At 33.0% G+C, this 16941-nt stretch overlaps 1 protein-coding gene across 1 annotated transcript in view; it reads left to right on the forward strand.

The window, feature by feature from the left end:
- LOC145296088 (RNA helicase aquarius-like) overlaps window positions 1–16941 on the forward strand; it is a 143644-nt gene that overhangs the window by 47718 nt on the left and 78985 nt on the right. The window contains exons 16-20 of the mRNA XM_080142226.1: window positions 2822–2914; window positions 3266–3314; window positions 8556–8634; window positions 10397–10496; window positions 16482–16649. Coding sequence (XP_079998352.1) covers window positions 2822–2914; window positions 3266–3314; window positions 8556–8634; window positions 10397–10496; window positions 16482–16649 — 489 coding nt within the window. The remainder of the gene's footprint in view (window positions 1–2821; window positions 2915–3265; window positions 3315–8555; window positions 8635–10396; window positions 10497–16481; window positions 16650–16941) is intronic.

The following is a 16941-nucleotide window of genomic DNA, read 5'->3' on the forward strand; positions in this document are numbered from 1 at the left end:
CAAACCTATCGTCTATAGAGAGAGGGAATAGCTGTTCCCAAAGCATGATCATTTTCCTCAACAGTCCAGTAAAAAGAGGAAAATTTAATCAGCTTACCAACTATGTATTAATAACAACTGTTTTGTGACATATTATTCTGACATGTGAGTTTTACCTTTGAATGGAAATTTCCCTGGTTTGGCCATGTGCTTTGCCGAAACCCAGGTGACCTTATTCGTGAAACCATCGACCCAGCACCACCACCAAACTGGAAGAAATGCTGTTGTGGCCAACTCAGGATGTTGTAACAGGATACTGAAATGATTCTTGGCCCCCGCCTCTACGGGCTCTGCTGATGGAACCATGAATCGCTTACGCTTGTAGCAGAAATGGCCTCTGACCACTGCACCTAGTCAGCCGTTATACAGGATGCAGTGAATTTGTTGAATGGAACCGGCCCAACTAATCCAGGGTGAACGCCGCAACAACCAACCAACCAATGGAATTTTCCACTCTTTGCCTAATTTTAACTTTTTGTGGAAAAAATACCGTTCTTAGCATTACTTTCATCCACCCACTCATAATCTTGTTATTGTTTTAAGGGACAATTCACTCAAATACATTATTTTTTGTCACCTCAAACAGGGTGTATTGCCACTTGGTCATAGGGGACTATTATTTGGAATCATGTCTAACAGAGGACCATGGGGAGTTGAGCAGCAAGATGTCTGTTCATATTACATTTAAACTTAAGCACGTTAGTACAGTCAGAGAAGCAGAAAATGGAAGGAATTCCAAAGTTTAGTAGTCTGAGGGAAGAAACTGTTATAGAGTAGAATGCTTTCTGGCATCTAGGGACCCAAACAGTGAAGAGGTTGGATTTTGCTGCTTGTTGAGTTAGTTGCAAGTGTGTATGTTGCGAGGGTACAAATGATATGAGTTCACAGGGATGCGACATTACAACATTACTTTTATGGTAGGTGCTCGGCTGAGCTCCATTCTATTATCCCTCCCTGTAAAACGTCCACACACAAATGCTTGCCTGACTGTAACAACAGCCAACAGCTTCCCTCCATACTCTATCAGTGCCTAGAACTAAACAAGATTTCCATGAACAGAGTTTCTTTCCCAGGACTGTCTGTCTGTGTGGGTGCATGAAAGTAATGCTAAGAACAGTCTGTAGAACGCAATACCATGTGTCTGCTTCCTGACTGACTATAACATAGTCGTTTTCAAATTTATGAATAAATTCCTATTGAGACGTCCCCTAAAATAATGTATGCCCTACCCTAGTTCCACCATAACTGATCATGTCTCAACATCTACCCAACACTTAACCTTTATCCTAGAATGGCCTCAAGGCCTTGATAAGAGGTGACCTTCCAAGTAATAAAAAAGAAAAACTCAGATGTAGAGAAAGGTTATTTGGATGTCTATATAGAATTGTTCTGTAGTTTTGTTGAGCACAGGGTGGAGTAGGTGCTAGTCTCATTACGAGAGTTAAGAATAAATGGAGGAAGTTTATGAAACTAATAAGCAGCAGAGCGTTAACGTTGTCAACCAAGAGAGAGTCTATTGGACATGCGTACAACCTGGTCAGTGAGGGTTGAGAATATGCGTTGCATGGAGAGAAATTTTATTAATCCATGTGTAATGCGAGTCTTAAAGACAGATTTAGATCTGATGATCTCAGGAAAATTAAATTTCAATAGTATAACTGGATGCATACAGAATAGGAGAGTCTGTTGGTTTGGTCCCATTGAAAGGACGGATGAGACTTCTTAATAGATGTAGAACAGTTGAAGTGACAGGAGAAGATCAAAGAAAACATGTAAGCAAGTGATAATAGATCTGAAAGAAAGAAGGATAAATGATGACCTGGCCAGAGATAGATTAGTTCAAAAGTCTATCCAATACATGCCAGGCCCTGTCGGTGGGGCATTAGAATACGCCAACTGCCCCCCTGCAGAGGGTAAAAGTCCCTCAATGGGAGTCCTGGATATGACCTTAAACTATATCCAGTGGTGACGCCCCAGCTTGTGGGCTTTGGAGAGTGTCGAGCCACCCTTTAATTACCATTGTTCCCAGGTCCACTCTGACCTGGAGTGGTAGTACCTGTTAGGGTCCCAACTATGGGTTAAAGAGAAACCGACGTGAAAACAACAAATATATTCTATTAAAAAAATTTTTCTTCAAAATCTTTGGATTCGGCATTAAATAACCCGAAAAGGGTTGATATGCCGTAAAACAAAAACAACCAACCAACCAACCAATACATGCCAGTGTGTAAAACAGATGTTAACCCAATGATAATTGTTATATGGCATCTAATAATACTTTTGAATATATCTTTTAAAGGAAATAAGTCATTTTCAAATCTAATGTTAACAAATTCCTACTGAACAGTCCTCTTAAATAATGTATGCTCTATCCAAGTTCCACCATAACTGATCATGTTGTCTCACTATCTACCTAACACTTAACTCTTATCCTAGAGTGGCTGCCTGGCCTTGATAAGTGGTGCCCTTCCAGTTAAAAAAAAAGGGGGGTTGGAGTTTAGTTGATAGTGTGGAAACTTTTAGGTTGGAAATTTTTGGGACAAACCCGAAAAGGGGAGACCGGTGATTGATGTACCGACCCAGATGTTGCAAGAATATCCCATGCGTGGATGAATGGTGACTTTAACAAATTTATTAATTATTTTTTTCTAATCTTCATCTCAACTATTAATCCTGGGTTTTCTTTTTTGTTTTGTTTTTTGTGTTTTATATTGAATCAGTTGCTGCTAGTGAAATTTTCGTTTCATTCTTGCTAACCACTGAAATGTGTTTTGAATTCTAGGTTGCCTTGCATTGCCGAAAATGAACCTTCAGTTTTTAACGCTCCATGATTACCTCCTGAAAAATTTCAACCTGTTTCGTTTAGAATCTACTTGTAAGTATATAATCTATCTATACATATAATAAAATAAAGTCAAATTTTCCTTCTAAATTCAGATATCATAGAACACTAATGTTACATATAATTCCAATGTGATCCTGCCAATAACTGTTACATAGTTCTAGAAATCAACTCTCAGTTTTATCTGATTTCATAATTTCCTACATTAGTTCCGACCATTCTGATTCTCACAAATCAATCATGCTTAGAGGAAGTGGGCATAACTTTCACTCACTCAATAATATTTACTTATACTCTTCTATCAATCACTGAAAATTTTTAAGTTCTTTTTAATTCTTCCCTTATTGTTAAATTTGTATAATAAATTATTTTTTTTATTTACAGATGAAATCAGACAAGATATTGAAGATGCTATCACACACATGAAGCCATGGTATGTATTTGTGCTGATCTTTTAAACAAGTTTGCTTTTTAAGCTTTTATATTAAAAATTAAAGTATATGTGAAAGATATTATTTTTGTGATGAGGATTATTTGTATTATTTGAACTACTGTTCTCATCTGGAATCTTATTCTTACATTGTTCCAGACGGTGTAACCTTCGATTGTCCTCATGAATAACAGATAAAGTAAAATTCAATTCTAAGTGGCAGTTTTCTGCAGGTCGATGCTAAGAATACAACTGCCAAATACTTGAGACTTCTATCCGGTTGTGGTAGGTGGAACGAGGACATGCTACCCTCCGTAGATTAAATAAAGGGTTTTATTTGAACTTCTGTGCAGATTCCAGGGTTTGACAGAAAGGTTCCAGGGTTTGACAAGAAGGTCGGAAGTTACATCGACCAAAACGTTGTGAAAATAATATTTAAGATGAACTCAAATATTACGAATATAAAAGATATATTTATAATTTCCATAACTGAAAGATGTATTTAGGTAATTAATTCCTATTTCAGTTACATAAATTATTTTGTGCTGAAAGAACACACATTTTAGCTAGATTATTTTCTTCTCTTCACTGATGACGAAGATGTTCTCTCTTTAGCATAAGCAGCAGCAATCTTTCTTTTATTTTTATTTCATTTTTTTTCTTTTACCATGAGTGAAGATCATAAGAGAACAGTCCAAAACACATGTGAAGGACATGGAGTCCAAAAGGAACTTTTCTCCAAGTAAAAATATCCATCTCCTTTTATTCAGTCACTTTGGATTCATAACTATATCTAAAATTACATAATCGCCCTCGTCTCAAGTGCTTCTCAGTTTGTATGCCACTGTTTCCTTACAGCAGGCACATGCTAACCCTGGCTGCTTATTTCTCTGTCACTCCACACCATTACCACAATATATTACACACAAGACTTTTTATCATGCCTAATGACACATGTTATCAGTTTTATATCAACTCAAAACGAAGCAGAGGACAAAGTATAATCTTTAATAGATTTGTTCAACAACTTACAGATTAAATGGTAAGGTAGAAGCTGTTGGATGTGTTAGAATTAAAGTCAGTAATGCATGACATATTTGTTTACCTTTCAAAACTGTCATGGCAAATCTTTTTCTCTAAGATAACTTTGTATTCTTAGTACCACCCGCACTGAGGATTGAACCTTTAACCTCCGAAATAGTATCACTTAGAACTGAATTTTACTTATTACTTTCGTTATTCGTTACATAACGGGTACTAAATGACACTCTGTTAGAGGTTGAAGGTTCAATCCTCAGAAGATATGAAGAATACAAATGGAGATTATTTAAGACTTCTACCCGGTCATGGCTGACAGAACAAGAGCATGCTAATCCTGTAGACTATTTAGGTGTATCCTGTTGAACTTTGGAAGCTGTATGAAATTTCGAATGCAATCCTCTGTTTAATATACAGAGGATTTAATCTATAGAAGATTCCATTTGAAATTCCGTTCAGCTTTCAAAGTTCAACAGGATACACCTGAAGACTGTCAGAGATCGCATCAGCTGAAACATTGTGAAAATGACGCTCAAGATGAAAACAGTAATTTGAATATTCCAAATTATCAATCCTTATCTCAAAAATAAGGCCACCATTCGCCCACGTATGGAGTATTGCTGCCACATCTGGGCTGGTGCATCTGCTACTAGTCTCTCGCTCCTTGACAAGGTTCAAAAGAGAGTCGCAAACCTGATAGGCCCTGAACTGGCATCTAAGCTTCAGCCTCTGTCCCATCGACGAAATGTTGTATCCCTCTGCCTTTTCTACAAGTATTTTAGTGGTGAATGCTCTGACGAACTGCAATCACTTGTGCCCCCACGACGTGAACACCCTCGACAAACCCGACAGGCTGCTAAATCCCACCTCCACACTGTAGAGATCCCTAGATGTAAAAGATCTTTTTACTCCAATAGTTTCTTCCCCAGAACCGCGAGACTCTGGAATTCCATTCCAGGTCCCTGCTTCCCCAACAGTACTGACGTTCAGAAGTTCAAGTGTAACATGAACCGACATCTTGCTGCCCAAATCCCTACATAGTACCCCAGTAGTTGTTGCCCCTGATAGTAGCCCCCTACACCAAAGTGGCAATTTGCCTTGTTTGGGGTGAAAATGTAATAAAAAAAAAATAAAAAAATTCAAAGATTAGAACTTCCAGTTCGATGTATTTGCTTAGTTTTTCTGCCTTCTGTAAACATGCACTAGGTGGTTGCATGTTTACAGTCAGTTGTATATGAATAGCAGAAGAGCTTTAGATGGAACAACACTGGAAGAAGTCACCGAGTTTACGTACCTGGGCAGCAACATAGGTTCCACGGAGAGAGATATCGAAATGTGCATCTTGAGCATGGTCTGCATTCGATAAGCTGCAGTCAGTATGGACTTCAAGGCGAACTGACAAACTGAAAAGGCAATTCTTCAGAGAAGTGGTGGAGTCTGTCCTTGTTTTTTGTTTTTTTTTTGTTTTTGTTTTTTTGCATTTTCACCCCAAACCAGGCACATTGCCACTTTGTTGTAGGAGTTTACTATCAGGGACATAAGCATCAAGGGTACTGTGTAGGAAGTTGGGCAGCAAGATGTTGGTTCACGTTACACTTGAACTTCTGCATGTCAGTACAGTCGGGGAAGCAGGGACCCGGAAGGGAATTCCAAAGTCTAGCTGTTCTGGGGAAGAAACTACTAGAGTAGAAGGCTCTCTTGCATCTAGGGATTTCTACTGTGAAGGGGTAGGATTTAGCTGCCTGTCGGGTTTGTCGGGGTATTTACGTCGAGGGGGCACAAGTGTTTGTTTACGGTGTTACAACTTGGACACTCAGCAAAAGATTAAAAAGAAAGCTAAACTGCATATAAATATATCTTGACAAGATCTTCCCATGAAAGCAGCAACTTTATAGCAACCTATCCGCCACATCTACTACCATCAGGGAGCAGCGTCTATGATTTGACAATCACTTTTAGAGGATCAAACAAGAGCTGGTGAGAAATGTGTTGCTGTGGACTCTTCGGCACAGACAGAGTATAGGACAGATCTAGATCTGCATACATAAGGGCTGTCCCCTTCTCATGTAAGTAAGAAGACATACTAGATAAGTAAAAATGATATTAGGATAAGGTTAGAATCGAACCCTGCAGGCAAGTGTTAAAGATAATAATGGAAAATCGAATGTTAGAAATTAAGTCTATTGTTAATTCTATTAGAAATAGTTTAATATTGTTAATATTATTAGAAATAGTTAAATAGTGTTAATTCTATTAGAAATAGTTTAATATTGTTAATTCTATTAGAAATAGTTTAATATTGTTAATATTATTAGAAATAGTTTAATATTGTTTATGTCGGAAAAAGAGTAGATTGTCTAATTCTTTTAGAAATCTTGATATTAAATATGTCAGTTAAATGAATTCACAATGCGAGTTAAAATATATTGTGTAAAAATAGGTTAGAATTAGAATTGAGGATTCTTTGTTTGTTTTTTCAAGTTTGACGCATTTTTGACCCTTTAAAACTATTTTAACCGGCTGAAGACCCATAAAAGAATGGTTCATAAAAAATTCAATCATTTGAGGTCCCTATACCCACTCTACGACTTTTAGTTTTGGAGGAGATAGTTTGAAAATACAGAGACAGACATATATATATATATATATATATATATATATATATATATATATATTTATATATTAGATTTTATAAAATTTTATTTCCTAACTTCTGGTGTGTCTGCTACTGGAAGCGCTGACAAGACAAACTAGTTCCTCCACTCTTATTGTTCTTCAGTATATCTATTTATTTAAATAAAATATAAACAAAAGGACATTGTTGAAAAGTATACAATAGAAATTTACAAAATTGCAAAGATAGAAATAACGCAATTAGTTTTTACTTGCATTTTTAATAAAAGAAAAAATTTAAATAAAAGTTTTCATTTTATTTGAAATTTTATAATATGCATGTTTATGAAATTTTATAATATATGTTTATGAAATTTTATAATATATGTTTATGAAAGTATGAAAATAAAATTACTGAAATCAAAATAACAAAATTTCTAACATCATAAAAAATACATCCAATAAATAATATTCCAAAAATAGCTTTAAAAAATATTTTTAAAGTGTTTTCAATAATTTTGGATTAAAATGAGACCAAAAAACTTTTTAATGATTATTAATAAAAAAAAAAAATGATTGAAAAAAAAAACATAAAAACAGAGTACATGAAACGATTTATTGAAATAAAGTATAAAAGAAGGACATCTTTTTCTTTTTTTTTTTTTAAGAGTGCAAAAAATGTTTTCAGTAATTCTTAAAAAAAAATAAATAAAACTAATTTTAATAATTCTTAATTAAAATTTTAAACATGTTTTCAATAATTTTTTTCTACAGTAATTCTTCAAAACAAGTAAAACTAATTTCAATGATTCTTAATTAAAAAAATTTTTTCAATAATTCTTAATTAAAATAAAACCAACAAAAACTTTTCAATGATTAATAAATAAAATAAAGAAAGATCAGAAAAACATTAAAAAAAAAAAAAAAAAGTACTAAATGCATAGGCGTGAGAAAAAAAGGCAAAGAAACTGATTTTCCTTGTCACCGCTTCTGGTAGCATCCATGCCAAAAGTTAGGAAGTATGTTAGCTGACTATAACCACAATATGTATTTGTACATTTTTGACTGCTTTGATTGCATTTGATTCTTAGAGTATTACAAGGTATTTATATGTGAACTGGTTGGCTTTGTTTTTTTGGGGTTTTTTTTTTCACTGTAATGTTTTCTTTTCTATTATTAGTTTGTGTCTATGAATATAGGTGTGTCGCCACTTATATTTTGGACATCATGGTTTCATGGTAGATTAGACATGAAGATATGATTCAAATGAACGTTAAAATGCAAATGGTTCTAATTGATTTTCTTTTTCTCCGGTTCATTTCAATATGTTCTCTTCATCACTCCTTAAAGTTAACAAGTTTTAACATGAAAGTGTTAACTCAAATAATTTTCAACCAATGGAAATTCTTCATGCCCCCCCCCCAAATGTACACATTAAAGTAATAAGCCAGTACAAAGTTGGAAACCCTATAAAGCGAGGAGACAAAGAACCGAAACTAGAAAGCTTCTCCGCCAGCCGATGAAAGTACATTAGCTGACTAAAACCAATTTTTTAAATATTTTTGTTAATATTGTTTACATTCGATTTTTCAGGAATGCAGAAGACGGCAGCATCATATTTGGGGGCTGGGCTCGAATGGCACAACCGATCGTTGCTTTCAGTGTCGTTGAGGTATGGTTGCTTTCTTAATCCATTCTTTTTAATACTTAATTAATTTTGGTTTCATTACAAAATTTAACTTTATAGGATAAAGTCTTCCTTATAAAATGAAACCAAGTTATAGTTATATACAATTATGTTCTGCTAATCAAGTAAAATTTTAAGTTCAAACAGCTGTAGATATTACACTTTTTGATTGGACAAACTTTTTAGATATTACACTTTTTGATTGGACAAAATTTTTAGATATTACACTTTTTGATTGGACAAAATTTTTAGATATTACACTTTTTGATTGGACAAAATTTTTAGATATTACACTTTTTGATTGGACAAAATTTTTAGGTATTATACTTTTTGATTGGACAAAATTTTTAGGTATTATACTTTTTGATTGGACAAAATTTTTAGATATTACACTTTTTGATTGGACAAAATTTTTAGATATTACACTTTTTGATTGGACAAAACATATACACAATATACAAAATATTTTCATCATATGTGGTTATTGTTTGTGATGACACATCAGTGTTGCTAGAAACAGTGAGACACTATAAAAAGAAAATAATACTGTTCTGCAGGACAGGAAAGAAAAACGATAAAATTCGTTATAAAACAACCGAACCAAACACTACAAACTAGTGATTGAAAATACAAAGAGTTTGAAGAATAAAAACCTTCTACAAAATGAATACCATTTCCAACATAACTGGATTCCGCATTCAGCATTCAGTAACCCAAAAAAGGTTATGCCATAAAACAAAACAACTAAACCAAACCAATACGATAGTGATCCCAAACATACCACAAAACTTACAAAAGAAATTGTTTGAAAATAATGGTATTAATACTCTCAATTTGCCAAGTAAGTCTACTGACTTGAATCCAACTGAGAATTTGTGGAATACTTTAAAGATTAAAGGAATCCACAAAATATCAAGCAATTAAAGAATCAGGTAAAGTGACGGATCAGTGTGAAAAACCTGTGGTCAACTACAGAAAGTGACTGGAAGCAGAGAAACAAAACATTAAATTGCTGTATCCAATACTTTTGCATAGGGTAATTTTGAACCGTGTAATTAAGGACAGAACCCAGGTACACCCTTTCTGCTGAAATTACATCAAAAGGGACTGAGAGTTCTCAGCTGGGATTCGCACTGTTTTATCAACTTCCACCGAAAGTCACCTCTGACCTTTAATGTGAAAGACCCGTTGCCTTTCCTCATGTTACGAATGGCTTTCTTGTCCACTTAGCCATATACAGCCAAATGGAGAGAGGGCAGACAATCTTGATTGTAACAGTCAGAATATTTTGAACCAATCCCAGAGTTGGATATTTTTCAGGCAACTGCCTCCCTTGAATCAAGGAATAAGAGTCTGCAATTTTTGCAAGAGTCATGAATTGAAAAACCCACAAAAAATGGATAGCAGAAACTGGAAGATAAAACAGGTTGATAATCTTGACTACAACTAATTATTTTTATAAATTGCTGTGTCCGAGTGAGTTTATCAGTAAATGTGATGAACCCGAGTTCATAACAACGACATGAGTGTATACGGGTTTAAACTTTTCTATTCAAACACAACCCTCATTATGACAGCCAAAGTTAGTCTAATTACAAAATATGTAAAATCCAATTCATCCTATGATTACCCAATTCTGATAACTGAAGAAGAAGCAGCAGCATCATCAACAACATCAACAACAAGTTTTTTATCTCTGTATTTTATTATTTATTAACATTTTTTTTTTTTTTTTTAATATTTCCAGGTGGCCAAACCGCGAATTGGTGAATCTCATCCAGCACAAGTGAGAGCAGACATTACCGTGAATCTTAGTGTCCGTCCTGAAATCAAATCTGAATGGGAAGGTTCGTAATTGATTACTTTTTTTTCCTTTTGATGATTTAGTAGTTGAATGTGAAACAATGGGTGGTGCTTTTTCGTTATTGCGACGAAATTCGAAAATTTAGATATCGAATTTCAAGTGAAACCAATGGTATCTACTGAATTGCCACGCCGTTACAGTGATGAAAATATACTCAAAAATTATGAAAAACAATAAACTAGTAATTTAATTATTAATGAAAACAGTTTTCGAAGACAATTATCAAAAATTAAGTTTTAATAAATTTGCCAAAGATTTTCAGTTTTTAGAAAATATTTACCTCCCTTTTTTTACAATTAGAACTTTCCAGTTTCTTTTTTTCGCAAAACTCAATTTTCGTTAATTGTCTTCAAAAACTATTTTCATTAATAATTAACTTTCTACCTTATCGTTTTTCATAATTTTTGGATATGTTTATCACTGTGACATGACAATTAAGTAGATACCATTGGTTTTACTTGAAATTCAATATTTTGATTTTAAAATTTCACTACAATAATGAAGAAGAACTCATTTGATGACCAACATAAAGACTTGAAGGGAGCACTGGGTGGAGCAGTTAAATGTATAGAAACACTCGGTCGTGTTAGAATCAGCAGTGCTTTTAGTTACAGCTTTAATCTTAGAGTAGATCAGAGTTCTATACTAAGTCTGCTGCTTTTCATATGTTCTTTAGAAGCAATTTTCATCAAGTTTTATATGCGTTGTCCAGTAAGTAAAAACAAAAACCCTAAAGACAATGAGTCAAGTAAATTAATCATTAGGCCAGCTTGACACAATCTTTTAAAAGTGTTTTCAAACCTACTTATTCTTAACTTAAGGAATCTGCCATGTGTCAGTTGACAAACAGATAAAAATTTGATGACTCCCACGTGCCATTTTTTTCAATTTTGACCCCCCGTAACAGCCCTTTTTCCAGATTATAACTGATCAAAAAGTTTTCCACATGTCTGAATACACTATATACCAAATTTCAAGTCTGTAGATCAAAATTTGTTGAGTATATAGGTTGAGAGTTGTCTTTACACACACACATTCTCACTTTTATAGATATATAGCTTACCCAATATTAAGAATGCGATTGTGTTTGTTCTATTTTGTGTAATCCAAGAGTAATTAATGTAGGATTGCGATATTACATTTACAAAGATTAGATTCGGTAAATGAATTACATTATTTATTTAGTAACTAGTTGAACACCCGGTGTTGCCTGTTCGTACAATAGGCTTAAACCTGATATTTTAATTTTTTTTTTTTTTTTTTTTTTAATTCAATTTTCTCCCCAAACAAGGCACAGTGCCTCTTGGAAGCAGGGGGCTACTATCAGGGACTTAATTAGCGGGGTCATTATGAAGGGAGATGAGTAGAAAGATGTTTGATAACATTACACTTGAACTTCTGCATATCAGTGCAATTGGGAAAGCAGAATCCCGGAAGGGAGTTCCAAAGACCCGCGGTTCTGGGGAAGAAACTATTGGAGTAAAAGGCTTTCTTGCACCTAGGGATCTCTACTGTAAAGGGATGAGACTTAGTAGCTTGTCGGGTTTGTCGGGGGTAGTTACGTCAGGGAGGTACAAGTGTTTGCAGTTCGTCAGAGCATTCACCATTAAAGTATTTGTGGAATAGGCAGAGAGATGGAACATCACGTCGATGGGACAGAGGCTGAAGCCTAGATGACAGTTCAGGACCTATCAGGTTGACGACTCTCTTTTGAACCCTGTCCAGGAGCGAGAGACAAGCAGCAGATGCACCAGCCCAGATGTGACAACAGTACTCCATACATGGGCGAATGGTGGCCTTATAGAGGTATAGGATACTGTCAGGCGTAAGTAGTTTTCTAGCACGGTAGAGGGGGCCAACCTTCCTTGCAGCAGCCTTGGCAATGCTCTCAATGTATCTATTCCAGTTCATATTCCCTGTAAACGTTAGGCCGAGGAGTTTAAAAGAAGTACTTTCAGGCAATGTGTTCTTGGCCATTGCTATTGGTGGTAAAGAAGGTTTCTTGTAGTTATTGAAGGAAACAAGCTTAGTCTTAGCAGCATTGAATGTGACCAACCATTTTTGTCCCCATTCCACTGCAGATTGGAGGTCATCCTCTAATTTATGCAGATTGCAGAATCAATCCTCTGTTGATTATTATATATTCCGAGGAATAATTTGTTCGGTGGACTAATTTGCAAAAAAGATAATGATAATCTTGTTCATCAAATTCCGTCTGTGTCTGTTCACAATATCACGTCACCTGATATTTGGGCTTGTTGATGTATGCTTTAGAAAAGTCACATCTGATTAATGTTTAGTTTTAAAATATGCAAATGAAGAAATGATTTGTGGCGATGTTAAATGGTATCTCTTCTTTTATTGTAAATTGAACTCGTTAATAAGAAAAAATTAAAATAAAATGGTGAGGTACACGTGGGCTTAAACAGGGGATCATTCGATCCGTAGTTGAGTGCTCTACCACTAAACTATATTTCCAGATTGTTATTTTAAGAAGAAATGATTTGTTCGCTATTGAATATTATATATTATGAGGAATAATTTAACTGACGTACTAATTCACAAAAACAAAATCTTTTTAAATAATGATAATTCACAAAAAAAAATTTTAAATAATAATGATAATTCACAAAATAAAATTTTTAAATAATAATAATTCACAAAAAAAATTTTAATAATGATAATTCACAAAAAAATTTAAATAATGATAATTCACAAAAAAATTTTTTAAATAATAATGATAATTCACAAAAAAAATTTTTAAATAATAATGATAATTCACAAAAAAATTTAAATAATAATGATAATTCACAAAAAAAATTTTTAAATAATAATGATAATTCACAAAAAAATTTTTTAAATAATAATGATAATTCACAAAAATTTTTTTAAATAATAATGATAATTCACAAAAAAAATTTTTTGAATAATAATGATAATTCACAAAAAAATTTTTTAAATAATAATGATAATTCACAAAAAAATTTTTTTAAATAATAATGATGATTCACAAAAATTTTTTAAAATAATAATGATAATTCAAAAAAATTTTTTTAAATAATAATGATAATTCACAAAAAAAATTTTTAAATAATAATGATAATTCACAAAAAATTTTTTAAATAATAATGATAATTCACAAAAAAATTTTAAATAATAATGATAATTCACAAAAATTTTTTTAAATAATAATGATAATTCACAAAAAAATTTTTTAAATAATAATGATAATTCACAAAAAAATTTTTAAATAATAATGATAATTCACAAAAAAATTTTTTAAATAATAATGATAATTCACAAAAAAATTTTTTTAAATAATAATGATGATTCACAAAAATTTTTTAAAATAATAATGATAATTCACAAAAAATTTTTTTAAATAATAATGATAATTCACAAAAATTTTTTTAAATAATAATGATAATTCACAAAAACATTTTTTAAATAATAATGATAATTCACAAAAAAATTTTTTAAATAATAATGATAATTCACAAAAGATTTTTTAAATAATAATGATAATTCACAAAAATTTTTTTAAATAATAATGATAATTCACAAAAATGTTTTTAAATAATAATGATAATGCTGTTCATTAAATTCTGTTTGTGTTTGCTTAAAAATAACTTGTCAGCTGATATTTGGACTTGACAATATTTTACGTTACACCGGTCAAGATTACACCGGCGTAATGTAAAATATTCCTAACTACAAGCACTTGTACCCCCTCGACGTGACTACCCCCGACAAACCCGACAAGCAGCTTAGTCCCACCCCTTCACAGTAGAGATCCCTAGGTGTAAGAAAGCCTTTTACTCCAATAGTTTCTTCCCCAGAACTGCTAGACTTTGGAACTCCCTTCCAGGATTCTACTTTCCCAACTGTACTGACATGCAGAAGTTCAAGTGTAATGTGAACAAACATCTTTCTACTCATCTCCCTTCATAATGCCCATGCAACTTATGTCCCTGATAATTGCCCTCTACTTCAAAGTGGGACTGTGCCTTGTCTGGGGTGAAAATTGATTAAAAAAGGAAAAAATTCTTTTCGTCTATAAGAGAAGAAAAACCATTTTTTAAGATCGTGTTTTTTTTTTTTTTTATTTTCTATACTTATCAGATGAATTTCTGCACAAAACATATTTAAGAACACTGCCAGTTTGAAATTTGCAAAAGATGGGCTCAGCCATTTCAGAACCTATGAGGAAAAAACTCACGCACACAGTGACTTTTATATAATATAGGGGTGTATGAAGCCGATGCTCATGTATCATCTTGTGGTTAGAATTATAAATGTTCATTGTGTGTGTGAGTTCCTCATAGGTTCCAAAATGGCTGAGCCTATTTTTTGCAAGTCTCACAAAAAGCTAATTTATATGTCTGGCAGTGTTCTTAGATATGTTTGTACAGAAATTCATGCGGTAAGAATCGGAAATTGAAAAAGTCCCATCCTTAAAGTAATCTTTCTTCTCCTATAGATAAAAAGAATTTTTTTTTTTACAGGAGAATATATTACGTTACACTTGACAAGGGAGATAATAAGATTTCAGCAAATCATTTCTTCATAAAAAAAAAAAACAGATTTTTTTTATATAATTTTTTATAATGTAGAGATATAGCTTTGCGGTAGAATATTCGACTACAGATCAAATGATCCCCTGCTCAAGCCCATGTGCACGTGTTTACACATATTCAAACAGTTCACGTAACATCGACAAAGTGACAGGACAGGTTCAACAAACATGGCACGTAAGCACACAATGGCCGTTTGATAACGAATTACTAACCTTAGGTTGTGGCTCCCTTTGTCTCTTAGGGTCCTGGATATGACCTTAAACTATATCCAGTGGTGAGGCCCCAGCTTTCGGGAGTGTGGAGCCACCCTTTAATTGCCATTGCTCCTAGGTCCACTTTGACCAGGAGTGGTAGTACCTGTTAGGGTCCCAACTATGGGTTAAATAGAAACCTACTTGAAAACAAATATATTCTATTAAAAAATTTTCTTCAAAATAACTAGATTCAGCATTAAATAACCTGAAAAGGATTGATATGCCATAAAACAAGGACAACCAACCAACCTTCGTCTCTTCTTAGACACTGCAAGAAAATATTTCACTGTGAAGCAGTGACAATAGGACTTCTTTTTGTTTTTCCTTGTTTATTTTAATTTTCACGGTTAGATGTTTCCCTCAGGGATTTATGTTTTCCCTCTTTAGTCCCTACATCGTCCCTTACTTAGCTCAGTTGAATGCTTCCACGATTGACAAAGTCAACCTCCTTGTGGATGGCTCCTTCGTTCTGCTCCCTAACTTTATTGTATATCAAAATCTACTCTCTCTTTTTTTTTTTTTACCAAATCAATTCCATTATTTATTATTTATAAAATTGAATTCCTAAATCTATTTTATTACTTAAATATCTCTAATATTTTATTGTCTATAAATCTAGGTTAAAATTCTTCTATTAGATTTTTAACATAAATATCATAGCTAAGCCTTCCTTTCTTTCAAAACATTCTCTCTGCATATTTTTTCCTACATAAGTTAAAAAAATTAATAATAATAATCATTCAGACCTTTGGCATTTCCCACCACAACATAATGCAGATACTATGCTGTGATCCTAGCCAAAAGGCCCAACATAACATCATTGTTTCCAACTTTATATATGTTTTGATTCTGTTCAATAAATTCTATTCTTGACAAAGTTTTGTAAATAAAACGAAATATAGGAAAAAAAAAATTTGTTCCATATAATTCGGTCTTTACTTATTATATTTGTCTACCCACTCAACAGTCCTGATTTTGATCAATGTGTCCTCCAACCTTTTTCAGCCATTTACTAAAAAAATGGTCAAACTCTTTCATAATAATCTGTATCAAGTTAAAATAGCCGAAATGATATGTTCTTAATACAAATGAAACACAAAAAGAACTAAATTTTATGTGCGTTTTTTTTTTTTTCAGCTTTGAGAAAACACGATGTTGCTTTTTTGATCACTGTGAACCCAACGTCTACGATAGGAACGCCATATGATCCTGATAAGCCATTTATTCCTCAAGTAGGACTCACGTATGTCAGAGGTTGTGAAATTGAAGGCCTTTTGGATGATAACGGAAAAGTTATAGAAGAAGGTATGCTGTTTTTGATTTTTGCATTCTGTATGTATATGTGTGTATGTATATATATATATACATATATACACTTGTGCCCGATATTATTCATACCCCCCCCTTGAAAATTGAGTTTATTAGGTGTAACTTTGTAAGAATTTATTGTTTACGTCCATATTGATACATATTCTTAATAAACCTCTTCTGATCATTTTCGTCATTTTAAAATCTCGGGATACTTGTAATAAAAGAAATATACAACTATTTATAAAATCTGCAATGTTCAAAAATAATCATACCCCCTTATTTTTTC

Source organism: Euprymna scolopes, chromosome 16 (assembly GCF_053919585.1).
Source record: "Euprymna scolopes isolate OS-2025 chromosome 16, ASM5391958v1, whole genome shotgun sequence".
NCBI classification, from domain to species: domain Eukaryota; kingdom Metazoa; phylum Mollusca; class Cephalopoda; order Sepiida; family Sepiolidae; genus Euprymna; species Euprymna scolopes.